The 27,600-nt window shown below is 49.5% G+C and overlaps 1 protein-coding gene and 1 long non-coding RNA gene across 2 annotated transcripts; one reads left to right on the top strand and one right to left on the bottom strand.

Annotated features, from left to right (window-relative positions):
* Positions 1-651: 651 nt before the first annotated feature.
* On the bottom strand, positions 652-27,204 carry Bace1 (beta-secretase 1). Its single transcript, XM_059267749.1, has 9 exons — positions 26,458-27,204; positions 10,292-10,380; positions 8,108-8,324; positions 6,826-6,963; positions 5,962-6,096; positions 4,693-4,794; positions 4,098-4,247; positions 3,690-3,861; positions 652-3,078 (listed from the first exon to the last, which is right to left on the bottom strand). Exons 1-9 carry the CDS (start codon positions 26,716-26,718, stop codon positions 2,837-2,839), a joined length of 1,506 nt encoding a protein of 501 aa, XP_059123732.1. The 5' UTR covers positions 26,719-27,204; the 3' UTR covers positions 652-2,836.
* Positions 3,557-5,537, top strand: LOC131914941 (uncharacterized). Its single transcript, XR_009380221.1, has 2 exons — positions 3,557-4,148; positions 4,342-5,537. It is a non-coding gene; the product is annotated as an uncharacterized LOC131914941 (long non-coding RNA).
* Positions 27,205-27,600: the final 396 nt, after the last annotated feature.

Raw genomic sequence — 27,600 nt, 5'->3', positions numbered from 1 at the left:
CTCTCCCTTCAACTGTGCAGCAGCCTGGCACTGGCTGTGTAGAACCTTTCAGTGTCCCCTGAAAACTGTAAATTGGAAGTGAGTATAAAGAATATTGTGTCTAGCCAAACATAGTGACACAAGCCTGTAATCATGGTATTTGGGAGGTGGATGAAGGAGGGTCAGGAGTTCAAGACTAGCCTGGGCTACATGAGACCCTGTCTCAACACCTCCCACAAAAAAGCCCCACACAGACACACATACATACACACATATATATGGTTTCTATCGAGGAGTGGTGGTACACACCTGTAATCCCAGCACTCAGGAGGCAGAGGCAGGAAGGTTGCTACAAGTTCAAAGCCAGCCTAGGCTACATAATGAGATACTGTCTCAAAAAAAATTTTTTTTTAAATTACTCTTCTTTTCCAAAAAACATCTTTGAAGCTAAAATACTAGAGAGAAAAAAAAAGCAAGGATAAGTAGCAAGCCCCAGGAAGGCTCCATTTTGAAGAGTGGGTCCCTGCAGCTGGAACCTTGTCAGTGTGGCTCTATTCTTTGCAGAGAAACAGTCAGAAAAACTCTCAAATTTTGCATCCCTGTTCCCCATCACCTCTGCCCACTGGGCCTCAATGGTACAATCCGTGCAGACCAGTGGCAAAAGCCCACATGCAGTGTGGAGATAGGCCAGTAATTTTTCAGGAGACTTTAAAAATAGAGCTGTATAACACATATTTTTACAAGCAAGAAGCTGTTGTCAAGATTTGTTTTTCTGCTTTACACATCATAGTTCATATATTTATGATACAAAGGAATTAACCATCAAAAGAAAAATAAATGCAAATTTCCCCTTTAAAAAAAAATAGAACACCAGTTACTAGGGTAAATAACAACTAGGTTGAGTGTCTTTCCCCCCCTGGAAAAAGATGGGAAAAAGCCAGTTTTCCCCAACATAGGTTGAAATTATAAAGCAGAATGTGGCATTTTCATTTCATGGTAGTGATTCTGGAAGCTTATTTACACTGTAGGTTCTGAGCTGGAAGTGGACCGACTCCACTCTTCCTGGCAGTCTTTGTGGTTGTAGGGTGTTCCCACTCAGCCAGAGCAGCACCAGTGCAAGGGGAATGAAGAGAACCCAGCTGAAAAACTGTGACTCAGTATTCTTATTTTATTGGTTTATGGCTTGTGGGCAGCTGGCTGGGGCCAGCAACTCCAGAGGCCCTGCATGTGTCCCTCTCCCTCATCAGCTAATTCCATGCTTGGCAGGTCCCCTACCTGAAAGCAGTGTGTAGAGCATATAGGGATAGGATCAGCAGGTATCCCAGGACAATTCTGCTCTTCCCACTAACACTGGTTTCATGTCTGTTGTGTTAGAACTGACAGGGGAGAAATGAGTGTGGCCCCCACTACCTAACCCAAGAACCAGCCTGGGTACCCTTGTACTGTTGGGAGGGGCAGCAGAGAGCAGGAAGAAAACTGCTCTATCAGGAAAAGGCAGAGAAGGAGGTAAGGAAGCCCTGAGGCTGCCATCCTTTCTCCAGGCAGCCTAGATACTGAAGGCAATGACACAGGACCAGAAAGCCCTCTGTTTCTTACAGCCGTGGTTTAATACTAGCCAATGTGTGATGATGCCTCAGCCAAATAAATAAAGGGGCCACTGGAGAGGATACGAAAGTAATGAACTCAGTACTCCATAAAGATCCTACCACTTTGTACCACTGGGCAAGAAAAATGAAATAAAAATGAAATCCAGGCAGAGGCAAAGGCATCAGCCCTATACCTTCTGAATGAATTGTTAGGATTCTGCCTTTGTGGAGCAGATAGGAGAACTCTCCTGCCTGTTCCTTTTAGCACCTCGGTTGGAGTGAACCTATGCTGGCAAGGCAGTCCCCAGCGCTGCAGTATTCTAACTGTTGTCCCATAGGGCACCTGGGACCTTGGGGTTGGGACATTTCAGTACCACCTAGCATATAGAAGAAGCAGGTAGAGACAGGTGGAATTAACAAGGTAGGAATTCATCTGTCCAGTGGGACTTTCTCATGAGCACTGTTCCTTGAAGAGAGCTTTAAACAGAGCTCTTTGGCTAATAAGCCCTTTTCCCCATCTCATTTTGGTTAAGGCTGCAACCATAGACACATTGGGGAAAGATATCTCTCCTAGTCCAGATGGGCTTCTGTCTTGGAGATGAGTTTAAACTTGGGACTAAAAAGTGATTATATTTCTGCCTTTCCTAGCTTTGTTACCGACTCCTTCCTCTGTCTCTGTCCTGTCTCTCCTCATCTTGACTGCCCCCAGGAGCACAAACATCGCATCATATTGGTTTTTGTTTAACTCAAGAAGCTGTCTTTGTGTCAGTGTAGACTTGATCCTGCAGTCCCTATCACTAAAGCAACTGACAAACTGCGTTTTTTTCTGCTGACTTGGGCCAGCAGGGAAATGAGATTGGCCCTTTCTCTGCCAGGGTACCACAGGGACACATGCCGGGTAGCCTGGGTGTGACACCAGTACTTCTGGAAGGACAGAAAGAATACTTTGGGTTGGAGAATCTAAAGGATGCTGGGCAGAGGGTCAGGGCTGAAGCTTCAAGCAGCAGAATTTCCAACTCAAGTTTGAGGTGACTAAGGGTATTCCTGCCACCAGAATGCTGCTTTCTTTCCTCTTCTGTTCCCTACAGGTACAAGCCCTGTAACCCACCTTGCCAGCTTTCCCTTTTCTTTCAAAGCAGAAGCATTTGGCAGGTTGGTTAGGGTCCTGAGGTGCTCTGGCCACAGGTACCATCTGTGTCTCCAACTTGTGTGACCAAAGGGAACCACCCAGATGTGGTCCAGGGGAATCTGTCATCTGCCCACAGGCCTCCTTATTTCAGCAGGGAGATGTCGTCAGCAAAGTCATCGTGCTGATGGCGCAGACAGCGTAGACAGCGCCACTGACATACCATGAGGCAGAGTGGCAACATGAAGAGGGCGCAGATGGCAGCCATGACGTAGGCTATGGTCATAAGTGTCGACTCGTCGGTCTGTGGAATGTTGTAGCCACAGTCTTCCATGTCTGCCGTAACAAAAGGACCTTCCACTGCCGCTGTCCTGAACTCATCATGCACTGGAGAAAGAGTGGAGACTCTTACTGTCATAGAGCAGTTTGGGCTACATAATTAATACAGCTTCCTGACAAGGACCCTGGGGATCCACCCAAGTGAGGCTGTGCAGAGCCCTTCCTGGAAAGAGTGAGCAGTGGACATGGAAGCCAGCACTGGGGGAGGTCCGTTTCCCATCCAGGACCCTGGAAACTGCAAGGCTTTCTCATTTTTTTATCCAATAGAAGTGATACCAAAAAGTTAACAGTTCTGAGTTGAGCAAAATCCAGCCCCTTACACATGTAGCAGACTTAGCTGTAACCATGACAATCTAACCACAAAGCCCCACTACCTTTCTGTGGTAGCATTCAGCCTCACCGTGGGCAGCCAGCTGTCCTTGCAGGGAGGGTTTCCAAGTGCTGCAAAGCTCTGACTGTCAGGGGTTTCCAACAGTGCTTTCCCCTCTGACTGTCAGGCAGAGTTCACCAGAGCAAGCCTCAGGCCTAGCTTTCACACAGTTGACTAGCCAGAGGCAACTATTACCACCTCCCAGACAGAAAGGGACCTGGGCATCCTAGCTGCTGACAGGGAGAACATGACCAGACTGACCCCACACACTCCTCACTGGTGCTCTCACCATGGCAAGCGCTGACAGCAAAGCCAATTCGCTTTCGGGCCCGATCAAAGACCACATAGAAACCTTCCATGATGACAGCTCCCATGACAGTGCCCGTGGATGACTGTGAGATGGCGAACTTGTAACAGTCGTCTTGGGACGTGGCCACATCTTCCACCGGCCGCAGGTATTGCTAGGGATAAATAGTCACAGGGTGAGAGCATGCCTTCTTATTTCACCCTCCTGCCTTTCTCTGCTTTCTAGCCGTCTGCACTTGTCTCTTCCTCAAGCCCTGAGGTGTTGAATGTTCCAAGACCCCTTTACCACTAGACCTTCATTTTGTCTTTCAAGTTATAGGAAGCCACGTCTGTTTAGTATACACACTTTGTCTTCTTCTTGGCACCCCACCACTTCAGCTTGGGGACGTACCTGAGGAAGAATGGTGATGCGGAAGGACTGATTGGTGACCTCACCCATGAGGTAAAGTGAGATGACTGGGAAAATGTTCCAAGGGGTAGTGCCTGCTTGCCAACACACCAGCTGCTCCCCTAGCCAAAAGCCATCCGGGAACTTCTCCGTCTGTTGACAAGAGAGGAATGTGAGGAATCCCGTCTCGCCATCTCCCCTCTTGTGTTCATAACTGCAGTACCAGTGCCACTCTTTGCTTTTCTAGGGAAATCTCCACAGTGGCAAAGGAAAACTAGACTAAGGATCGGAAGAAGAAAGTGGGGCACTGGGCTCATAAACCTGTGCTAGGGCTACTGAGCTTGGCAGCTCACACCACCTGTGGTCCCAGAATTTGGAAGGCTGAGGCATGAAGATGTCAAGTTCAAGGCCAACCTGCATTACATTCAAGACCCTGTCTCCAAAACAAAAAAAGAAGAAAGGTACCAGCTGAGCCAACAGACCAACCACAGTTTCTGAGTGCCCTGAGTGGAAAGGTCTATATATAGACATCTTTGGTGCTTGCTGAGGTGTGTGGCTGCCACTGACTTTGACACCGTTTTGTCCTTACTCCACTGACCGAGGAGGCCGCCTTGATGGACTTGACTGCAGCTTCAAACACTTTCTTAGGCAGACGAAGGTTGGTGGTGCCACTGTCCACGATGCTCTTGTCATAGTTGTACTGGGAAGGAGAGCAAAGGGTCAGAAGAGTTGGGAGGGGTTGACTCTGACATCTAGGCATCCTGCTAGGGTTGGCATCTCAGCTTTGCATACCTCCTTGGGCAAGTTACTTAACCTCTGTGAACCTGTTTCCTTGTCTCTAAACTGAAGATAATAACAGTACCTACCTCAAAGGTTAGCAAAAGGATTAACTAAATCAACATGCTAAAAGTACTAAGTAGTTCTAGCAGATCCCAGGCACTTGGTGAGTATTAACTTCATTACCTTGTGCGGGTAGGTGTTCTCCAAATCTAAACAGAATGCCTTGTGTGGTGTTTGTAACTTCTTCCAGTACTTTTGTGTAGTTATTCTCATTTAACATACATAATAATGTAGACAAGGTTGGCTCAGCGTGCATGAAGCCCTAGGTTTGAGCCCTAGTACTGCATGGTGGCGTAGGCCTGTAGAGCACTTGAGAGTCAGACACAGGAGGACCAGGAGTTCAACATCATCTTTAGCTACATAGCAAGTCTGAGGCCAGCATGTGCTACATGAAACCCTACCTGAAAAAGCCAAAAAAGTGGGCCATTGAGATAGCTCAGCAGGTAAGGGTGCCTGCTACCAAATATGACCTGAGTTCAATTCCAGGGAGATCCATATGGTGGGAGAACTAGTTACTGAAAATCGTCCTCTAACCTCCACACAGAAGCTGTAGCACATGCACCCCCTACCCCGCTAAAAATGTAAAAGGAAAAAAAAAAAGAATCTAGGGAAAGACCCAAATGTCAGCATTTGGAGTATGTGGAACATAGGGACTAACACTTTGTACATTGGCTTTGACCTTCACAGTCTCTGAGAAAGAGGATGTTGACACAAGGATCCTGGAGGCACTTAGTAACAGCAGGGCTGGAGTCAGATCCATCCCACCATGCTACCTCACAGACTTGCCCCAGGCCATGAAAGGCAGTGACTAGGGTCCCGACAGGAACCAGTTCCATACTGTCGTGGTCCGGGCTCTGTGACTGCTCTGCCAGGTCCTGCCCTTCACCTCAGGGACTGCTGTGTGATCACTAAGCTTCTGACTTGGTCCAGTCCTGACAGGTCCTGTGCCTCCATCCTCTCCTTCCAGCCTCTCTCACTGTGGGCTAACCCCTTTACTCTCCACTTGAATCCCCTTCCATTTTCTCACCTCCTTGCAGTCCATTTTCAGATCTTGACCATTGATTTCCACACGTACAATGATCACTTCATAATACCACTCCCGCCTGATGGGTGTGTACCAGAGACTGCCCGTGTATAGCGAGTGGTCGATACCGCCAATGATCTAAGAGAAAAAGAGGCAGACACCTATGTCCTAGCAAAGGAGGAGAGCAGGACACCCAAAACCAAGTAGTAAGATCAGCCATTTCTTGGGGTGTTAAGATTCTCTCCACACCACCCTTTCTATCTTCCTTTCTAATCCCAGTAAACCCCATGCGTGGAAATTTTTAGTTTCTTAAGTCTGTTCAGGAGAAGAGATACATCAGGGTTATTTGTATCAAAATCCCATAGCCCTTGACAGAAAGTTATTTAAACCTAAGCTAGCACAATAAATACGGAATGAATTGATTATATGCTGCTTTCATAAGTTTTATTTTCTTTGCGGAGAATCACTCATTACTGTCCTGATTAATAAATGAGCTTGAACTGAGTCTGGTGGCACACACCTGTAATCCCAGCCCTTGGAAAACGGAAGGAGGGGGTACTGCAAATCTTAGGCCAGCCTGGTCTCCACAGGGAGCTCTGGGTCAGCTGAGATAGACAGTATCTCTTAACAAGCTTAAATTCCTTACTATTTCAGATAATAATCTTAACAGGTCTCGTTTTTTTTTTTTTTTTCCTTTGAAATTTATCTAATTGTTTCTAATCCTTTCCATGAGCGATTCCACTCTTTTCAAGAAAAGCAGGGAAGAGACTGGAAAGAGGAAAGGGGGAAGTAGAATTGGGGGTGTAAGGGGTTTCTTGATCCTGGCCCCAGGGAGAGGACACATGGCCCCTCTGAGGACCTACTCACCATGCTCCCTCCCACCGAGGCCAGCGCCTCAGTCTGGTTGAGGGGGAAGCCAGCGCCACAGAGCTGCAGGGAGAAGACATTGGGAATGTGCGTCTGCTTCACCAGCGAGTCGAAGAAGGGCTCCAGGGAGTCGTCGGGCTGTGGCAGAGAGACACAGGAGTAATTCCTCGTGCAAGGGCACTAACAGGCAGAGGTCAGCTTCCTGCCTGTATTCAGGAGTAAAGTCAAAACTTGGGGATATTCCTCAGGAAAGATCAACCTGAGGTACTGAGATCTGGCTGAGCAAGGGTAAGAGACACTGCATTGCAAATAGACAAGTGCTAGCCATAGGAATTTCTGTCCATTCCCACATGGTTAGCCTGTTTCATATTTGGGGAAGGCCTCCTGTACCTATCATAGCTGCTCCCATGGCAGTCCCCCCTCCTGCCTTGTTTACAGCCCTTCAGACAAACTTTCTCTCCTTTATGATATGCGTGTGTGCGTGCATCTGTGTGTCTGTGTGCACACATACAGAAACCAAGGACAACCTTGGATATGGTTGCTCAGAATCTGTGTACCTTTTAGAAGTACATATTTGGGTGTGCACTGGCATGTGCAGCCCAGCATGGGTGTGCAGATCAGGGGACAGTGGGCAGGCATCAGGTGGCTCCTCCTGCCACATGGTCCTCAGGCTTGTTGGCAAGGGTACTCACCCACCAAGCCACCTCACCAGCCCTAACTTGTTTTGTTTTAACATTGATTGTTTTTGTGGGTATAGGTATTTTGCCTGCCTGTGTGCCTCTGCATCATGCATGTGCTTGTTGCTTGCAGAAGCCGGAAGAAGGCATTGGATCTCCTGGAACTGGAGTTACAGGTGATTGTGAGCTGCCATGTGGGTGTTAGGAATCAAACCTGAGCCCCTTGGAAGAGCAGCAAGTGCTCTTAGCTCCTGAGCTGTCTCTCCAGCTGCATCTTCTCTTGGTTTCTAAGGCAGGGTGTCTCGCTGGCTGGGAACTTGTCTAGTAGGCTAGGTTTAATGGCCAACAAGCCCCAGGATTTACTTGACTCTGCCTTCCCAGAGTTGGGGTTACAAGCATGCATTATTACACCCAGGATTTTTGAAAATGTAGGTTGTGGGGATTAAGCTCAGGTTCTCATGACTGCTGGGTAAGCACTATACTCACTAAGCCATCTCTTCAGTCCCATGTTTACCCTTTCAGTTCATCCTTCCCCCTTCCTCTTGACTCCTTCCTTGTGTGGCATGCAGTAAGCAACAGTGTATAGGTCCAGGCGTGGTTCTCACCCTGGCAATCTCGGCATAGGCCAGCCCTAGGATGCCCTCCCAGTTGGAACCATTGATGAAGAACTTGTCCGATTCAGTGATGGCGGCGATGTTGGCACGCACAGTGACGTTGGGGCCATGAGGGATGCTCACCAGGTCAGTGCCCAGCTCCCCCTCCCACTTGCCCTGGGTGTAGGGCACATACACACCCTTTCGGAGGTCTCGGTATGTGCTGGACCTGTAAAAAGGCAGAGATCTGTGTCTGCAAAGCTACAACAATGGGCATATGTCATCAAGTATATTTCCAAACGTCCCCTTACCCCACAGCATTCTAGAATCTGCTCAGCAGAATAGCTCTAGACATACCACCTAGAACAGACTGTAAGGCAAGTCTGCAGCTAGATGAGGCAAGCGACAGCCGGGGCTTGCTCTCCTGTCTCCATAGTTCATACTGTTGGACCTGAAGCTCAGGCCTAGGAAGAACAGGATGGGCTTTGTGCATTGTGCCTGCGGCTGCTGCAAAAACAACTATGGGACAGGACATCTCCTCCCCCACCCTAGTTCCAGCATGCTCCCAGAGAAAAGGAGCCATTGACTCTCTTGCTGCCTTGGGGCCCAGTGGTACCATCTGCATGATGGAGAAAGAACCAGGCAGCGTGACTGTGGAAGCCATGTAACAATGTCTAGAAAAGATTTGAACAAGCATCCCAGCAGAGCAGGCAAGTGTTGGACACCACAGGAGGAATCATACTTATTGCTGTAGGATGCCCTCACCTGTGTTTTATCATATTACTAACCAGGGCTGGGCAGTGATGGGACTGCAGGAAGACCTGGAATGAGATGTCCTTCTACTAAGCTTACCCAAGTGTGTTCTTAGGGAAAAAGGAAACAGAAGAACAATTTGTGCTTTCCTACCAGTCCAAGGTTAGGATGTAAGAGTGTAGAGGCCATACCTTTCTCAAGTCTTCACACAGACTTGTCTTAAGCACTAGATGTCTCCTCACCATATCCTCATTCTGCTTTGATGGTAAGAGGTCTTCCGCATCACTCTTCACTGTCTCTCTTACCCTTGACCATTCTAGCCTACCCACCACCAAGGGGAACCCAGCTGGTGGCACTTAGGATGATACCAGAAGAGGCGATTCAGTGGGGGCCATGAAAGATTCTTTCCTTTGTGGGTTTTTTTTTTTTTTTTTTTTGGCTTCTTAAAACTCAAAGAGTAAGGTTTTTGTTTATGCAGTGTATGCGCATGAGTGTGCACAGATGAACAAAGGGATGTCTTCTGTTGCTCTCCATTGTAGTTTTTGAGACAGGGTCTCTCTGAGCCTGAAGTTGGCTGTTTCAGCGAGGCTGGCCAGAAAGTCCCCAGATCTGCCCATGTCAGCCTGCCCAAGCCTGGGTGACGGGCACGCACAGCCATGCCTGGCTTTTATGTGGGTGCTAGGAACTTGAATGCAGTCTTCTTGCTTTCACAGCATGTTCTCTTAGTCACTGAGCCACCTCCCTAGCTCCCACCCCCCTTTTTTTTTTTACTTTTTTGAGAGTTGCTATATAGTCCACATTGGTCTCAGCAATCCTCCAGATACTGGGATTACTGGTATGTACTGTCATGCCCAACTCCTGTACATATTTAAATCATTCATAACTACCCCAGAGTGGTCCCTGGGTGAGAACATGGTGAAAGACACTAGCCACTGTAACTTGTTCAGCCTTCTAAACTGTAAGCTTAGCCCTCGTTTGTTTGTTTGTTTGTTTGTTTGTTTGTTTGTTTGTTTGTTTTTGAGACAGGGTTTCTCTGTGTAGCCCTGGCTGTCCTGGAACTTACTTTGTAGACCAGGCTGGTCTCGAACTCATAGAGATCCACCTGCCTCTGCCTCCCAAGTGCTGGGATTAAAGGTGTGTACCACCCTGCCTTGCCAGCTCAGCTCTTTTGCCTGTCCATACAGACAAAGGATGAGACAGTTCCTGTTCTACTCTGGGAGCCTGGGGGCTGCTCCCTCCTTTCCCTTCCATGGGAAGCTGTCCCGTGTCAGTATGGGAGCACTTCCTGGATGTCCCTCAACCCACCTTTTTCCATGTTATGCCTTTTCTCCTAGCCCCAGCTGCCTCCTTTTGCTTCCCCCTCCCTAGTAGGAAGAAAGGCTCTTGTTCTTATACCCTCTCACTCCTCTGAAACCCCCTCCCCCACCCCTCCCCAGCACTTACAGCTGCCTCTGGTAGTAGCGGTGCAGGAAGGGGTGTGGGGCAGCCCCCACCGCGAAGTTACTACTGCCTGTGTCCACCAGGATGTTGAGCTGTCAGAGGAAGGGGAGAGAAAAGACATTTCAGACAGATGGCTTGGACACGCTGGCCTGTGGTCCCACTGGAGCTTTGCATAGAAGACTAGCCAGGCTGACACCCCTGGAACCAAGGCCACACAGACAGAATTAGGGATCCTACTGAGCCTCAGAGACTCGCCCTGCTACTGTCTGTGTAATGCTAGTGTTCCCTGTGTCATCTGAACTACACTATTTCTCTCTGCTATCACATGGCCTCTGCTGTAGTTCATACACTCTATCCCTTGGCTTGGCTTCCCAGGAGGAAGCCTGGGTTCTTCTCTCTGGTTCGGAGAGGAGCTGTTCTAGGAGCTGGCACTGGCAAGGAAAGATTGGGGGTGGGTGGTGGCACACTGGTACCCTGATGTGCGGGCTCCCATGCCCCATAATGTGGCTTCCCTTCTGTCTCAGTTACTTAAGCATATATGTGCCATTGTTAGAGAGAATGGGGATCTAGGAGTCCCAGGGCTAAGGGCGGACGGACAGGTGTGTCTATGTTCCTTGCTAAGCAGCTCTTTCTCCTAGCATCTTTTCTATCCTGTCCCTGCTTCTATCCTTGTAACTAAGTCCTCTTAGTGAACTGAATGATATTCTTTTTTCTTGTTAAAGACGCTTGAACCATTCTCCTTAAAGTGTAAAAACCAAAGAGAACATTAAAACTCATGAAAAACCCAAATAAACTGTATCTTCATTTGCTTTTAGTTACTCATGCTTACTGTGGCTTAACTGAATAATAAAATAAAAAACTCTGGACGGCCTCTTCTGTTTGGCCACCTTGGTCAGGATTGTTTAGGGTTTTTTTGTTTTTTGATTTGGGTTTTTTTTTTTTTTATTGTTTTTCCAACTTGGAGATAGCTTCTGGCTCAAACTGGTTGAACCCACTGACCCCTTCGCCTGGACTTGCAAAAATGTCCAGTAGGCGACTCTTTGATGTCACAGAGCCCAAACCCTGCCTGCAAGTCCTGCCAGTGTGTGCATCCAATGAAGAGTCGTGAAGTTGATGCGAGAGCAAACCACCCGTTACTTCACCTTCCCTCATCCCTAGTCACTTTTCCCCACGGCGTGTCTTAGCTTTCCATCTTGGTGACACGATGCTTTAAAAGCAACTTCAGTGGAAAGCGGTAAAAACTTACTTTGGGTTCCTGGTTTCTTTTTCTTTCTTTTTTTTTTTTAAGATGTATTTATTTATTGTGTATACAGTGTTCTACCAGCATGTGTCCCTGCAGGCCAGAAGAGGGCACCAGATCTCATTATAGATGTTGTGAGCCACCATGTGGTTGCTGGGAATTGAACTCAGGACCTCTGGAAGAACAGTCAGTGCTCTTAACCTCTGAGCCATGTCTCCAGCCCCCTGGTTTCTTTCTTTCTTTCTTTCTTTCTTTCTTTCTTTCTTTCTTTCTTTCTTTCTTTCTTTCTTTCTTTCTTTCTTTCTTTTCTTTCTTTCTTTCTTTCTTTTTTCCTATTTCCTATTACCCAGGTTGGCTTTTGACTGTGTAGCTGAGAATGACTTTGACCTCTTCTTCTGCCTCTACCTCTGGAGTGCTGGAGTACAAGCACATGCCACTGTGCTCAGTCCAGGGTTTCAGATGCCTCAGCCTGTGGGCACTAGGCCACATTGTTTTGGGCTGTGCCAACATAGTGCATCATGTGACAGAGGAAACCTGTTCATCTCATAGCCAAGAAGCAAAGCAGAGGAAGGAGCCGGAGTTCTACTATCTCCTCCTCGAGTGTACCCCCAGTCGTCTTACTTCCTCCTAGCACCAAGCTGAAAACACATGGGACTTTGGAGGACCATTTAGATCTAAGCTGTAGCAGCCCTGATTCTTTACCATACAAACACCCCTCAACCTTATCCTATCTGAGGCAAATTTTAGTCTGAGGGTTCCCCGTCTTCCCATTTAGGCACCTCACAGATAAATTATTTTTATAAAACTAGTTACTGCCGTGATCGGCATAGAGTCTAGAGCGTATAGCAGGCCTGCTATGATAAGGCTCTGATGGCCTGACCCATCCCTCAGCCACACCAGACCGTTGTTTGTACGTCTGCTATATCCTAGGAGCAGAGAAAAGACAGGGAGGGCCCTGTCCTCAGGAGAACCAGCAGTCTGTAAATGGGTTCCCTGACTTCCCAAACCCAGCACCTCCCCTTCCCCCCTAACCTCAGGACCTTCACTTCCTCTCTCAGCGAAGTCACCATGCTCCTCGGAGCTGCTTTTGTCCCGTCTGCCAGGATCTTTCCCAGCTTCTCCATGATCGGCAAGCAGTGCCTGGGTGGGGCTGTGCTGACTGCTTCCAATGCCGGCGGCGGCGTGGGTTTCCTGACTTCCCCAAAGACTCCTCTCTACTGGTGGCCGACCTTCAGACCCTGCCTCAGCCCTCCTCCCCAGTTCCCACTCCTGGTTGGGTCCCCCTTTCCCTCCCTGCTCCCTCCTTCCCACCTCTACTCCTGTGCCCCTCCCTGGTCTCTGGGCAGCCACCAGTTAACAGCGGCTGTGCTTTCAAAGAAAAAGAAAAATCAATATAGCTGGGAGGCTCCACACGTCAGATTTCAACCAACTCGGTTAATGGTTAAAAGGCTTCACCCCCCTTCTGAGGACCCCTTTCCCTACCTTTAGGGCTTAGCTCCTAGCTCCAGAAATGAGTCTCCTCCCGACACAGCCCCCATAGCCTCTGCATGGGATGGACTACTTGAAATGTGTGCACAGGCCAGCTCTATCAGATTGGCAACGTCGTTACACTAAAATGGAGCTTTATCCAGGGTCCTGTTGTCGAGGCCTTTTCCTGTCTCTTCAGGCTGCTCCCTTCTCTACCAGAAGGTACCAATCCTCTCATTGTCTTCCAATCCTCTCATTGTCTTCCCGCCCCAGCCTCACTCTTTCATCTGAGGAAGGTCTCTCAGACAAACAGCTAAGGCCAAGAAAGAACAACCTTCCTCACCCCGGGCCCCACACTTGCCCTATCCAGTTCTTCAAGCTCCTATTGCTCTTGCTTCTCCCTCTCCACAACAAGATGGGAGACCGGAAGAAACCACTGAGATTCCCTCCGCACCAATGTCAGGCTGCTCCTCCCAGGCATGTGGGCCTGCTGCTGCTGCTGCTGCTGCTGCTGAGAAGGGATTTCTGGGCCTGTCTTTCACCATCTCTCACTGAGCCCCTTGGGCAGCCTCTCCCTTTCAGCTTGGTGTAGACCTGAGGCAGAGGGATGGAGGCACCTGCTACTCTCATTGCCAAACAAGATGGGGGTGGGGGTGGGTGGGTGGAAATAGCTGTGGAGGCCTCACCTCCTATCTCCCAGGCCCAGGGCCCACCCAGGCTTTCTCAGCCCATTACTCTAGCCCTCCTGGGCCTGAGGCCACTCCTGCCCTCGGGCCTCCAGTTTTCATCTGGGCTGGGGAGACAATCCCCTCCTTGCTCTTTTGCTAGGTACCTACTCTAGACATGATCCCCTTCCCCTCAGGCAAATTCAACCTTCCTATCTGAATTCTTCCCACTGGCCTTTACAAATGCTGAGTCTCTTCATTAAAAACAACACAAACCTTCCTGAATCTCACACCCGCCTCCAGCTACCCTCTCTTCACACCCTAAGCTCTCAGCCAAGCTGTCTTCATTCTCTTCACCGCCCACTCTTCCTCAACCCATTCTAAAACTGGGTTTGCCTCCATCCCGTCACTATCAAACAGTCCTTACTACAGTTACCAAGGATTTCACAGGAACAAATACAAGAGAGATCTTTCACATTACTTCCCATGTCACCTCACAGTTCCTCTCCCTTACAGATCTTCTCCCTCACAGGCTCCTCTCCCTCACAGGCTCCCCTCCCTCACAGACCCTCTCCCTCACAGACCCTCTCCCTCACAGGCTCATACCCCAGCCTGGCTTTGGCTCCCCCCCCCCCCCCCGCCCCAGTACTCTTTCCCATAAGCACCTCCAAGCAGGGATGACCAAAGCTGACCTCAACCTGGTCCTCTTCAGTGTTCCCTGTATTAGTAAGTGGTGGCACCATTCAATCTGTTCTGTAAGACAACAACCTGAGACTCTTCAAACACCTTCTTCATATCTGTTCCTAGTGTTCCCAGTCACCATCCTTCAAAGAGTTTCTGTGTCTGTTTCTTCCCATCTCCTCTGCCACCCCTCGGTCCAGCTAGCATCGTCTCACCCTGGGGTATCACAGGACTTCTCAACTTCAACTTATATATCATATACAACATCATATATATGTACATGTATTTATACATATATATATATATATATATATATATATATATATACACACACATAGTAGGTGTGCACATATGTGTACCGCGTGTGTACAGGAGAATGAGGAAGTCAGAACAGGGCGTCACATTTCCTGGAACTGGAGTTACAGATGGTTGTGAACTTGGAACTGAACCCTCTCCAGCAAGTGCAGCATGTACCCTTAAACCACTGAACCATCGCTCCAGCCCCCAATCTCAACTCTCTTGACATGTCTGCTGCTGACCTCACCATTCTGCATCCTGTTCTGTGGCCTGAGCAGCCTTCCCAAGGTAACCGTGACCGAGTTGCCCTCTAAAGACAGCAGGTCCCTCTCACTGTTAAAATGAAAATGTTTAGCTTGCACACTTCGTTCAGGGCATTTCTGACCCACCCTGCCTGCATTCTCTCAGCCTCAGGCAAGCCTCCAAGCTCCACCACACCTCACTGGCAACATAGGGAGCAGTGGAGGATGCAGCTCCACCTGGATCCTCCTCCTTTGTGTCTTTCTTCCTCATCTTTAAGCCTCAGCAGAAATGGGACTGCTTGGGGAGGAAGATTGGGAATCCTAACCTTAACTCTATGCCTCCTTCCCACGTGCCTCTCTGGCTCTCACTTGCCCTGTGTCTAAGAACTTTAAATCCTCTGTGTAGTCCTAGTTTGGTATCCTGCTGCCTGGCCCTAAGAATAGGTCTGTCTGCTTTTTTTTCTTTTTCTTTCTCTCTCTCTCTCTCTCTCTCTCTCTCTCTCTCTCTCTCTCTCTCTCTCTCTCTGGGGGGTTTTTAAGACAGGATTTCTTTGTGTAGCCTTGTCTGTCCTAGAACTCACTTTGGTTTTTTTTTTTTTTTTTTTTTTTTAAAGATTTATTTATTTACTATGTATACAGTGTTCTGCCTGCATGTATGTCTGCAGGCCAGAAGAGGGCACCAGATCTCATTACGGGTGGTTGTGAGCCACCATATGATTGCTGGGAATTGAACTCAGGACCTCTGGAAGAGCAGTCAGTTCTCTTGATCATTGAGCCATCTCTCCAGTCCCTAGAACTCACTTTGTAGACCAGGCTGGCCTCCAACTCCCAGAGATCCACTTGCTTCTGCCCCGCAATGCTGGGACTAAAGGTGTGCGCCACCACTGCCAGGCAATAGGTGTTTCTTGAAAAACTGGTTTCTTGGACAGTGGGGGAGAAAGTCCCTCAGAGGCTCCCACCAGAAGCTGCTTGGTTTTATGATCTGCCTTCCTGCCTTTACCCATCCCCTTGGCCTGACAGGAGAGGCTGGGTTCAGGCCACCTGTGTTGTAGCCTTCTCCTTCCTTGTCCCCCAGCCTGGGGAGACCTGGGAGTCCCATGCCCAGGAGATTTAGCTTGGGGTCAGAACTAGGTCAGTGCCAATCACTTAACAAACAAATGTGTTCCTGGGGGCCTCTGAGAGAAGGCAGCTCCTAGGGAAGAGCTAACAAGCCCCACGGGGAGAGGCACACCTGCCCAGGTTCATGCTGCTGTGCTCAGCAATAGATCCTGGCTGCTGCAGTGATTGTGAGGCTGGCACATTTAAGGTGGGCTCTGGGTCCTCCAGTCCACAGGGTTAACCCCCACAAACAGGGATAGCTCAGAAGCTTTTGGATGAAAGGAGCCTTCCAGAGCCTCTGTCCCCTGGCCTAGAGAGATGGATTGCTTTTTACTTTTAAATAATACTAGATTATTAAGAATCATCAATGGGCTGGGGGGTGGTGGTGCACGCCTTTAGTCCCAGCACTCAGGAGGCAGAGCCAGGCGGATCTCTGTAAGTTTGAGGCCAACCTGGTTTACAGAGCAAGATCTAGGACAGGCACCAAAACTACACAGAGAAACCCTGTCTCGAAGAAACAAAAACAACAACAACAACAACAACAACAAAAAGAATTGTCAATGTAGGCTAGTGGTTAGCTCAGGGCTAGAACACTTGCCTACCATGCACAAGAGCCCAGGTTCTGTTCCCAGTATGGCAAAAGAATAAAACAAACCTCCCTGTCCCCCACCATAAGCTTTCCTGGCAGTCTATCCCGGGCTCTGCGGCTTTTGCAAGCCTGTAGGGCAGAGGTTCTACCTCCAAGTCTCCTTGCCAAGGAAGGTATCTGTTTTCGTCTGTGTGCACCTCCAAGCTGAGAGTTAGCAAGAACAAACCTTTGGTGTAAAGCTGACATGGGGGGAGGCTTTCTTCCATTTTGAAGAGAAGGACACAGACCCAGGGAGTGTGAGCCGTGTGGCCATCTTACAAACAAGCCACAAAACCAGTACCAGCCTCCACTGGCTCTAACTAATCCTTAAGTGTAGCCTTTCATCTTCTTGGCTTTCTGGCCCCTCCCATCTGGAGAGGAAGTATGTGGTAGATGGTTACACTGATGACTCTGTACAAGCCTTTGGGTGAGTCCCTCCACAGTGACTCTGGGCTTGACCAGTGGGACCTCAGCAAAAGTGAGTGGAGCCGAATGAGGCTCTTGCACACAGTCTGAGTATCCCAGCCAGTGAGTCTGTGTGGCAGCCCAAGTCTTGCCTCCTTAAGGACATCATGGAGCCACAAACGCAGCAGGTTGGGGCAGTTCAGCCTCTAGCTGTATATAGCCACATGAATGAGTTCAAGCAGAGGACCTCAAGCCAACCCACAGAATCCTGAAAAATGGCTTGGCTTTTGAGTCACAGTAATTGGGCGGTCTGTTGCCCGCTGTTAGGCAACTTATCTGAATGAAATCCTGGGGCCCTTGACATTGAGGGCTACTGATTAACCCCGAGTCACTCCCAAGGAGCATCTCTTGCCACTCTCCCCTTCCTCACGGTGGTTCTTGTGACATTTCTGAAGAGTGCAATGAGCTCATCTGGGCTCCTTTCCTTAGCTTGGCATGTTCTCCTGCGGCATGCCCGACACCTGTACAACTTTCAAGTCGTGGTCAAATATCCTGTCTCTCAAGGGTCTGCCGAGATGAGGCTCCTCTTCCTGCAGGTCCTCAGGACCACCTGGCTTCTCTGGCTGTCCCTCCCACTTAATCATTGATGCACTGCTTGCCTATCCCAAGATGCTCCCAGGAGTGGAGCGCCTACAGTTGTTACCTAAGGGTTCCCTGGCCCCAGCAGGTGCTCATGCCACTTCCTTTTATTTTTTGAGACAGGGTCTTTCTCTGTAGAAAAGGCAAGCCTGGAACTTCTATGTAGTCCAGAATGGCCTCAGACTCCTGGCAATCCTCCTGCTTCTGCCCACAAGTGCTAGAATTGCAGGCATGCACCAGCATACCTGGCTGACTTCTTGCACTGGTAGTGGTTCTCATTTCCTGCAGTTGGTTCCCTGTAACCCTACAGATGACAGGTGTTATTCTCAAACTCAGATCACTGAGCGGCCATGACCACCGCAGCCCACCATGCCCATGCACATAGCCTGACTCTCCTCTGGGGCGCTGTGTTTCTTAGAGCAGCCATAGTTGCTCTGGGCCTGCTCGGTTTCTGTCCTTGCTAAATGAGATTCATCAACTCTCTCGAGTAGACACATGTCCAAACTCAGGAGAAGGGACAAAGAAGGACACGAGGAGCCTGGGGTCAGCAGCTAAAAATGCCTATGGCCAACAGCTCACTTCTGCCCCGGACTGCTCTGCCATGGTGTCCTTCTCAGCTCCCTTCTACTTTAACAGAGCAGCTGGCCTGAGACACACAGGCTTCTTCTAGTTACATCCTCTGTTCTCTTTGCTCTCCAGGCAGCAGCTGGAACCTGGGAACAACCATAGCTTACCCCAGCTCAGGCCAGCTTTTGTTTTGTTCTGTTTTCGAGACGGGGTTTCTCTGTGTAGCCCTGGCCATCCTGGTACTCACTCTAGACCATGCTGGCCTCAAACTCACCTAGATCTGACTGCCTCTGACTCCAAGTGCTGGGATTAAAGGCGTGTGTTACCACTGCCTGGCTCAGGCCAGCTTTTTAAGTGACCCTAAAGGGGTTGGGTCACCCCAAACTAAACCTATCTAGTGCGCCCTTCCCTCTTTGGCCCTGGTGTTCTTTTGATAGCTATCAGTGCTTCTTATTTAGGTGACAGTCAAAAACTATCATGTCTAGTCAACATGATGGCTTGGGCTTTAGGATTTTTTTGGGGGGATGGGGTTCAAGACAGGATTTCTCTGTGTAGCCCTGGCCATCCCAGAACTCACTTTGTAGACAGGCTGACCTCGAACTCACAGAGATCTGCCTACCTCTGCCTCCCGAGTGCTGGGATTAAAGGCGTGCGCCCCCACCACCTAGCTCGACACGATGGCTTTTAACCTTTACTCTGGTGTTTGGGATGGAATCTAAGGTCTCTACCACAGCCACATCCCTGACCTTGGTTCCTGAAGCCTCTTTTGTATCTTCATTCACTGTAGAAATCACCTGGAAAACCCTTCCTCGTAGCGGCTATTAGCTACCTGATTCTCCTGCATAGTGAGTTCTTCCTCTGGCATAAGCTCAATTTCCTGTTGGTCCTTGAGTCTTGCTCCCCCACTGGGGAAAGCTAGGACTCACCTCCTCTGTTCCCTGGCAAAATCTCTACAGGCCCTGGAAAGGGATTAGTGGCGGGGGTCACTGACCCTGAGGGGACACCCTAGCAAAAGACAGCCATCCTGGCCACAGTGGTGTTACAGTGGGCAGTGGAGAGGGCACCCACAGGGTGGCAGAGGTCCTGGAGGTCTGAGAGAACAGCCTAGGAGCCCCTACTCACCGGGCCAAAATGCTCTTGAGACTAACGATTCAGCATCCTTCCTCAGAACACCCACCTCACCCTCCTAAGAACCAGCAGGACATGGTGGACCATCAGTAAATGCCTTTTACCCTCTGGGGCTCTCCTGCTGGGAGAACTTCACTCTGGAACCAGGAAAATGGCCTGGTTTTTGCCCAGTCATGCCAGAGAGAGGGCTTACAGCAGAGAGAGACTCAAGTCATGGGGGGCTTCCCTGGGAGAGCTCTTCCTGAATTTCAACTAGTTTTCTACTTTGCTTTTTACTAGAAATGTCTAGAAATGCTCAGGCAGAGGACATCTTTCTCAACATTCCCCTCTCCCAAATGAATCTTTCTTTAGCTGGGAGGGCAGAGGAGTGTCTGTAACCCAGCCCAGGAAGGCCTCCATTTCTGATGTTTCCTCCCTTCCCTGTCTATATCTACTATTCCTCCCCCGCTCCTCATCCTCTTTTCTCATCATTCTCTCAAAGACCAAGGTCATTTGCTGACACTGTGGGGTGACTCCCAAGTCTACCTGTTGAGTTCTAGCTCCCACCAGGTTCTAGATGCCCATGGCCAGTTGTTGCCAGGTTCACCCATAAGGACGTTTCACCAGAATCCCCAAGTCAACCAACATGCTCAAGGCTATAAAACGGAAATTAGCCCAGTGCTAGTACTTGGAACTAAAGATGGGGACTTGAACTCCAGCTGTGTTCCTCCTAGCTGGGTAACTTCACGAAACCCCCTTAACCTCTTTTAGCCCCAGTTTCCTTATAACCAAAATGAGCATGCTAATACCTAGGCCTCATCATTAAACTAGAGAAGTAACTATGGAAGCCAGGCAGAGTGGCCCCTACCTGTAGTCAATCCCAGGAGGTTTAGGTAAGAGGATTGTTACAAATTCCAGGTCAGCCTGGGCGGTGTAGTGAGTTCTAGTATAGCCTGGGGTACAGGTGTAAGACTGTCTCACCGGGCTCCCCTGGCCCCCACAGGGAAAGAAAATAAACATGTATGGAACTTGGTAAACCATATCGGGTTTTCAAAGCGTGCCCCTTTGCTGTTCACATACAAACAAGCTGAGAGGTTAGGGAAAAGGAGCCAAGGCCTTCCCTTGCCGTTCCCCTCACCCCTTAACTCACAGGGACAGAACAGGGCTGGTTCAATTGCACTGTGACTGCTAACATCCTGAGACCTTCCCTCCTCTCTCCCCTCACTGACACCTCCCTCGTCAGGCCCTTGTCTCCAAACAGATGCTCGTCTCACACACTACCCCATCTAAGCCCTCCTCCACACTAAAGTTGTTTTCCTGGAACCAAAATTAGACACCACCATCCCTCTCTCATAGGCCTATGAGGTCTGCCTGATGCTTCCAGAGCAAGGTCCAATTCCACGCAGCCCTACAGCATGCTTACCACTCCCAGCTTCTCAGCACAGCTCGGGCACCTCTTCCCATAGAGCAGAGCAGCAAGCCTATACCTGTAAGAAGTAGCTACTTTGCTCTGTGCAGTTCCTGGACTCACTGCTCTTGGATGCTACTGGTGTTTATACATTTGTGTTTCACACCAAATTGTAAGCTCTCCAAAGGCTGGGACTATGGTGTTCTGTTTCTCTTCGGCACACAACAGGTGCTCAGTAAATATTTATCAGATTGAGTTGACTGCCACCAAGTTTCCTTCCTAACAAATTATCCTTCATTTTAGGTGAAAATGAGGCAGAGTAGGAAACTGGGGAAATTAATGAGGCATGGTTCATGTCTGGGATCTCAGCCCCAGGGAGGCAGAGAGCCAGGAGTGCATACACATATATTTGGAGGCCAGGGATCAGCCAGACATTTTTTTTTAAAACAGGTCTCTCATTGATTTGGAACTTGCTTAGTAGCCTAAGCTGGCTGGCTGTCCAGCGAGTTCCAGGGCTCTGCCTGTCTGTGCCACCCCAGTGCTGGGATTACAAGCACACACCACCATGCCTAGCTTTTCTTAATGTGGGTCCTGGGGATTCAACTCAGGTTCTCAAGTACTTTAGTGACTGACTTATCTCCATAACCCCCACTCTCCTTTTTAAAAAGTATGTGTCTCTCTCAGTAGTACTGTCCTTATAGCTTTATAGCTACGTTAAAGCCTTTTCCTTCTATGTAGCTGAGGCTAGCTTATTTTTCATTTCTGATCCTCCTGCCTCCACCTCCCAAGTCCTGGGCACGCTAGTGGGCCCCACCCCCATATATGTTTTAAATCTTTTCTTAATAATAAACCTGAGTTGTGGAGTGGGGATGCAACTCATTTGGCAGAGTGCTTATCTAGCATGCACAGAGCCCTGGGTTTGATTGGCATCCTCTAAACCAGGTATGTTGGTATACATTTACAATCCTGCTAGAGAGGTGGAAGCAAGAGGATCAGAAACTCAAGATTATCCTTATGGGGGCTGGAGAGATGGCTCAGAGGTTAAGAGCACTGGCTGTTCTTCCAGAGGTCCTGAGTTCAATTCCCAGCAACCACATGGTGGCTCACAACCATCTGTAGTGAGGTCTGGCTCCCTCTTCTGGCCTGAAGGGATACATGCAAGCAGAACACTGTATACATAATAAATAAATAAATCTTAAAAAAAAAAAAAAAAAAAAAAAGATTATCCTTAGCTGCATAATGAGCTTGAAGCCAGCCTAAGCTACATCAGTTGATAGTGGAGTTGAACCCAGGACCTCACACATGCTAGCAGGTGCTGTGCTAAGCTATATTCCTAGCCCACTCTCACCTTTCTTTCTTAAGAGAGGGTCTTGTCAGTTTATCCAAACTGCCTTGAACTCACTTTGTAGCCCAGGTAAGGTCTGCTGCCTCAGCCTGGAGGAGCTGGGATTACAGATCTGCGTCACCAGGTTCAGTTCATAGCTCTATTGAAACGTCTTGTAGTTTATGTATTCATTCACTCCAAGGATGTCTGAGCTGAAGATTATCATACGTATTAGCATATGAGCTTTGGGGCTGGTGAGATGGCCCAGTGGGTAGGGCCACTTGCAGCCAAGCCTGACAGGCTATCTGAGTTCGGTCTGGAACCCACATAGTAGAGCTGGGCCCCTACGAGTCCTCTGACCTCCACATGCAGGTCGTGGTATGTGCACACATGTACACTAAATAAAGAATAAATAAATACATGTAAAAGAAAAAGAACATGAACTTTAAGTTGTGTGGTGCTGGGGTATGAACACAGGGTCCCCTGTATGCCAGGCTAGTGTGCTGCCACTGAGCTACATCCCTAGTCCCAAGAGCTTGAAGCTTGAAGGAAACAAAAATAGTTACAGCACACTACCCAGCTGTAAGGGAGATATTCCAGAAAGGGAGGCTCTCAATAGACTATTCAAGACAACAGTCCTGTAGGATAAACAAGGAATGAAGCAGGGTCTCAGCTTCCTGATGCACCACCTGACCAATGGCTTAACTCTCAGAGCCTATTTCTTCTCCTGAAAGCTGTGAATAATGTGGAGCTTTTATATATATTGCAGAAAGAAAGAACAAATAAACAAAAAAAAACAGAGTAAGCCAGGCTTGGTGGCACACTCCCTTAATTCCAGCATTAGGGAGGCAGAGGCAGGTGGATCTTTGTGAGTTCAGCATTTTGGGGGCCAGAGTGTTCTACATAGTAAATTCAGGTCAGCCAGGGCTACATAGTGAGGCTCTGTCCTACAAACAAGCAAACAAAGATAACAAAATAGGAAGCTGGGTGTGATGGCGGACACTTCTTGTCCCACCACTCTGAAGGCTAAGGCAGAAGGCTCATGAATTGTGTCTAGCCAGGGCTACACAGCAGGGCGGGAGAGAGGCAACAAAGCAAACAAATGAAGATGTGCAGACTTAATAAAGATAAAAGGAAACAACCCCCCCCCCAGACATGTGTGTTCCAAACCATGCCCTCCTGCACTATTTTATCCCACCAATAGTCTGTTTCTTTCAACATGCCATGTCAGAATCACAGTCACCCCTGATGCCTTCTTCTTTACCCTTCGCATGAGGTCGGACACAAGCCCTGCTCATCTACTTCGAGACACTCCTTGCATCCTGGTCTCCCCCCACCCTCTTATTGAAGCTTCGAGGTGGCTTTTCCACAGTACCTTACACCTTAAATATTGGGAGCTTCCTGCCTCCTGTAGTTCTATAGTCTATTCTTCCTAAAATTCAGACATCTGTCTGCTTGCTTTATATCATTTTCCACTACACAGGATTTCAATTTTCCCCTCAGAGCTGAAGTCCAAACCATATAGCTTGACATTTAAGGCTCTTTGACATTTTTGGCTCAGTTTTATTTACCCAAATTGATCTGGTCTCAGCATAAACCTGTAATACCAACTGGCTTGGCTTTCTCTTGTCTCCTGAACAAACATGTATAAGTTCAAACACACAACTCACTCTCTCATTCCTCTCTGGTCTCTCAGTCTGTGGGCTAGAGTGGGGAGCAGGCAAGAAGCAATTACCGTGTGGTGGAGAGATGCCAGGTCCTGACTGGGAATGGCCTCATTCCTTTCCATCCTCCAGGACCACACTCAGTGCACACCTACTCCATGAAGTACCTTGAGTCAACTCTACCTTCAGCATCATTCTTTGTACTTCCGTATATCAGTCCCTCTCAAGCTTAAGACACCCAGAAATTTTGCCTCTAAGGGTCTAGGGTGGGGTCATGAGATTTTACACGTTTAACAGATTCTAAAGACAAGACTCTCCAGACCATCCTTTTTTTTTTTTTTTTTTTTTTGACAGGGTTTCTCTGTGTAGCTTTGGAGCCTTTCCTGGAACTCATTTTGTAGCCCAGGCTGGCCTTGAACTCCCAGAGATCCGCCTGCCTCTGCCTCCAAGTGCTGGGATCAAAGGCATGCACCACCATCACCGCCCGGCCAGACCATCCCTTTTATCAAGGCAATGAATAACCTTGAAGGAGTACTTGTATTTCACTTCCTTTTGAAAGCCATTAGTGCAGGAGGTGTCTTCCATCTCTCTGTATAGGAAGCACCCCCCCACCCCCCACCCCCCCGCCGCCACCCCAATTCCCTTGTTCACAGAACTCTGCCATCCTGCTCTCACTTCATGCCTCTGATAGCCCCATCAGGTAGGAAGAGTGCTCATCTCATCTTCCCTACAGGCTGCCCAGGAGAGGAACAAACCCGAGCAGAGCAGAGGCTGACTGGACTCGGGTTTGGGGCAGAGCCACGTGCAACCAGAGTGCCTCAGCTCAGGGTTCCCAGGGCTGGTGAGCAACCTCCAGCCCTCCGTACTCTAACTTCTGGTCAGGAGCAGGGAGGTATTGACTAGCCCTAATCAATTACTCTCTGCCAAGGGCTGGACTGGAGCACCTACGCTGCATCTCAGGGGACCAGGGAAGTACAACAACTGGTCTCACAGTTCAAATGTATTCAACATGTTGGCCCAGATTTTATGCCTCACTGCACAGGACAGGAGAGGCAGAGGTGGCCGGGCCAGTTAAGGAGAAAGAGGTTAATGTTTATTGGAGGTCAGTTAACCCAGTGCTTTCTTCTAGGTGTCTCCCACTACATGGTTTCATTTCATCCTTACAATTATCTTGCAAAGGAGATCTCATTTCCCACATTTTAAAGAGAAGGCAATAGCCAATGAGAGGTTATATAAGTTGCCTAAGGCCACACAGCTAGGAAAAGAGAAAACTGTGGGTGGTATAGGCAGAGCCCAGAAGCCTGGCCTGCCTGACCCTTAAGTCCTTGCTGGTTGCCTCATAGATCTGTGCAGTCGCACAGCACCATCACTAGAGTCCCAGGTCCCCACATGTCCCTTTCCCTGACAAGCTGCCTTCTATTGGCTCAGACTGAATTCTAGCTCTGGCTTAGCTTCTATACCCATGTTCCATATTACTTCTGGGAAGTTATGGCACACAGTAAAAGGGAGGGGTTAGTGGGAGAGACCAGGACCACAGACCCTCCAAAGCAATCCTGGGCGTCACGGACCCAATAAGGCTGGCTCCTGACAGGTAGCAAGAAAGCTGGGGGTTGTGGTTCTCCCATATCCGACTGTCTGAGTTAAAGGAAGTGTGATTGTCTCCCCACTGACCTCAGGACACTCCCACCTTTCCACACTCTCCATGGACAAGCTTTGTGGACACAGACTGAAGCCACTGAGGGTAGCTCACGGAGATATCCAGGATCAGATTCAAGGTGACACACAGAAAGAAGCATATGCAGAATCACATTGCCACCAGTACCCAGACTCGCCCACAGAGGCGGTGGCAGATGCACTCAGAGGTCAGCCAGGAACCCCACATGGAAGGTAGCTGACTCAAGCCCACACCCCAGTCAGCACAGGCAGAGGACACAACCTCCACCGGCCACCTTGGAGGCACCTCGGCAATTGTTGGGGAGAAATGGGGATAATGGGGAGGGCTTTCTCCATGGTTGTTTCCCCCTCCACCTCAGAGCCCTTCTCTTACAAGGGAGTTCTGGCTTCTTTCCTGGCTTATCATCTCCTCAGACTCAGTTCAGCTCCCTTCTGGCCATGTTCTGAGGCATGGGTGGGGGATGGGCTAGAGTGCAGAGTGGGAGCCAGGGTAGAAGAGGAGGAAGGGGCTGGGGGGAAGCCAGAGTCCATTGGGACTTGGAGGCTACATGGATGTCGGCACGGCTCTCACTTTGCTGGCTTATGGCAGCCGGGACTGGGAGTTAGGAGCTGATTTATCCAACTGGTGCCAGGATTCTTGGGTTCTCAGAATATAAAGGTGGGGGGCCTTAGATTCCCCCAGAATACTAGAGAAGGGGAGAGTTGGGTGTTGCAATATGAGAGACTCCAGTTTGGCCAGAGCCAGAGGGAGCGGACACCTGTTACAGTGTCCCTGTGCCTGGCCCTTCCCCAGGGTCAGGTGCCACCAGTGTCGGGCTTTTCTTAAAGAGAAGGATGAGGCAGTGATAGGAAGGGCGGGCAGTCAGCCCTGGGACTGGGACCCAGTGAGAGGAGGCGGGAAAGGGAAAGACTGCTTCCTACCTGACCCTGGAGGAATAGCTTGGGAAGGGGCCTGTCCTCCAGCACCCACCGAGCAAGCCATCTTAGCCGGGCAGCCTGCTTCCTCCCTACCGTCACCCTTCTATCATGCAGGGAGGAGGGCTGCCAGGCCTGATCACCTTACCGTCTGTGGGGGGCTACCCACGGTCATCTCCACATAGTAGCCTTGGCCGGACTTGCCCCTCAGGTTGTCCACCATCTCCACAAAGCTGCCTCTCCGGCCAGACTCCTCGGATTCCTCGTCCGTCTCCCGGGGCAGCCTCAGGCCCAGGGGTGGCCCCGCCAGGCCGCTGCGAAGGGGCAGCCGGATGCCGAGATGGGTGCCCTGGGCAGGTAGCATTCCCGAGCCCACCCATAGCAGGATCCAGCGCAACGCCGGGGCCATGGTGAGCCGGGGCCTTGTGGCTCCGGTTGGCGACTGTCCTTGTTGACTGCCCCTAAGTCTGGGTAGTGGTGGCTTCTCTCAGGAAAGCGGCCTTGGAGGCATCAGGACTGCAGAGCCTGCAGGCCCCTCACTCCGATCCCGGTCCAGGCGGCGGAGAGTGGGCAGGAGAAATCCGCAGCGCACCAGAGGAGAGAACGGTGGCGATCCCGGACCCAGCTACATCTGGACGGCGGCAGCAGCCAGCCTCAGCGGGGAGCTCGGGCCCCTCGCGGGGCTGGGAGGGGCGGGCATGGCGATCTGAGCCCGCAGCTTTCAGGGTCTTCCAGGCGGGGTCCGCAGCGAGAGAACGGACAAGGGTTCCCGGCTCTCGCGGCCGCGTCGGCTGCTCAGGCCACCGTAATCCAGCTCCCGGTTCCCAGCACCCAGGCAGGCTAGGGAGGAGGAAAGACTTGTGGCGGTGGCTGTCAAAGCCAAAGGGTTTTTGCTTTTCCCTGGGATCGCTGGGAAGTGTAGTCTTCCCATGGCAGGCAGCCCAGCTTCCGGGGCTGAGAGGGGTCTGGGATGCCCTCTGCCGAGATGGAGTTCACTCTGCAGGGTCCTGGTGGGAGCGCGTTCCCATAGCGCTGGCAGAGCAAGAAGGAACCAATATTACACTTCTCATCTGCTAGTCCTTCCTTTATTGTTTTATTTATTTATTCATTCCTTATTTTATTTTATTTTATTTTATTTTATTTTATTTTATTTTATTTTATTTTATTTTATTTTATTTTATTTTATTTTATTTTATTTTATTTTATTTTATTTTATTTTGATACAGGGTCTTGTAAACACAGCGTGCAGTAAAGGCTACCCTGGACTTTGATGCAATCCTCCTGCCTCAGC

Source organism: Peromyscus eremicus, chromosome 7 (assembly GCF_949786415.1).
Source record: "Peromyscus eremicus chromosome 7, PerEre_H2_v1, whole genome shotgun sequence".
NCBI classification, from domain to species: domain Eukaryota; kingdom Metazoa; phylum Chordata; class Mammalia; order Rodentia; family Cricetidae; genus Peromyscus; species Peromyscus eremicus.
Note: the sequence above shows the minus strand (reverse complement) of the source record. Positions and strands in the feature narration are given on the sequence as shown.

Bases quoted from the DNA above. Each gene is read 5' to 3' on its own strand.
- Bace1 (XM_059267749.1), bottom strand. From the start codon at position 26,718: ATGGCCCCGGCGTTGCGCTGGATCCTGCTATGGGTGGGCTCGGGAATG. The intron at 6,964-8,107 runs GTGAGAACCACG...TCTCTGCCACAG, and splicing joins CCTATGCCGAGATTGCCAGG to CCCGACGACTCCCTGGAGCC. The intron at 6,097-6,825 runs GTGAGTAGGTCC...TTTTTCTCTTAG, and splicing joins CCTCGGTGGGAGGGAGCATG to ATCATTGGCGGTATCGACCA.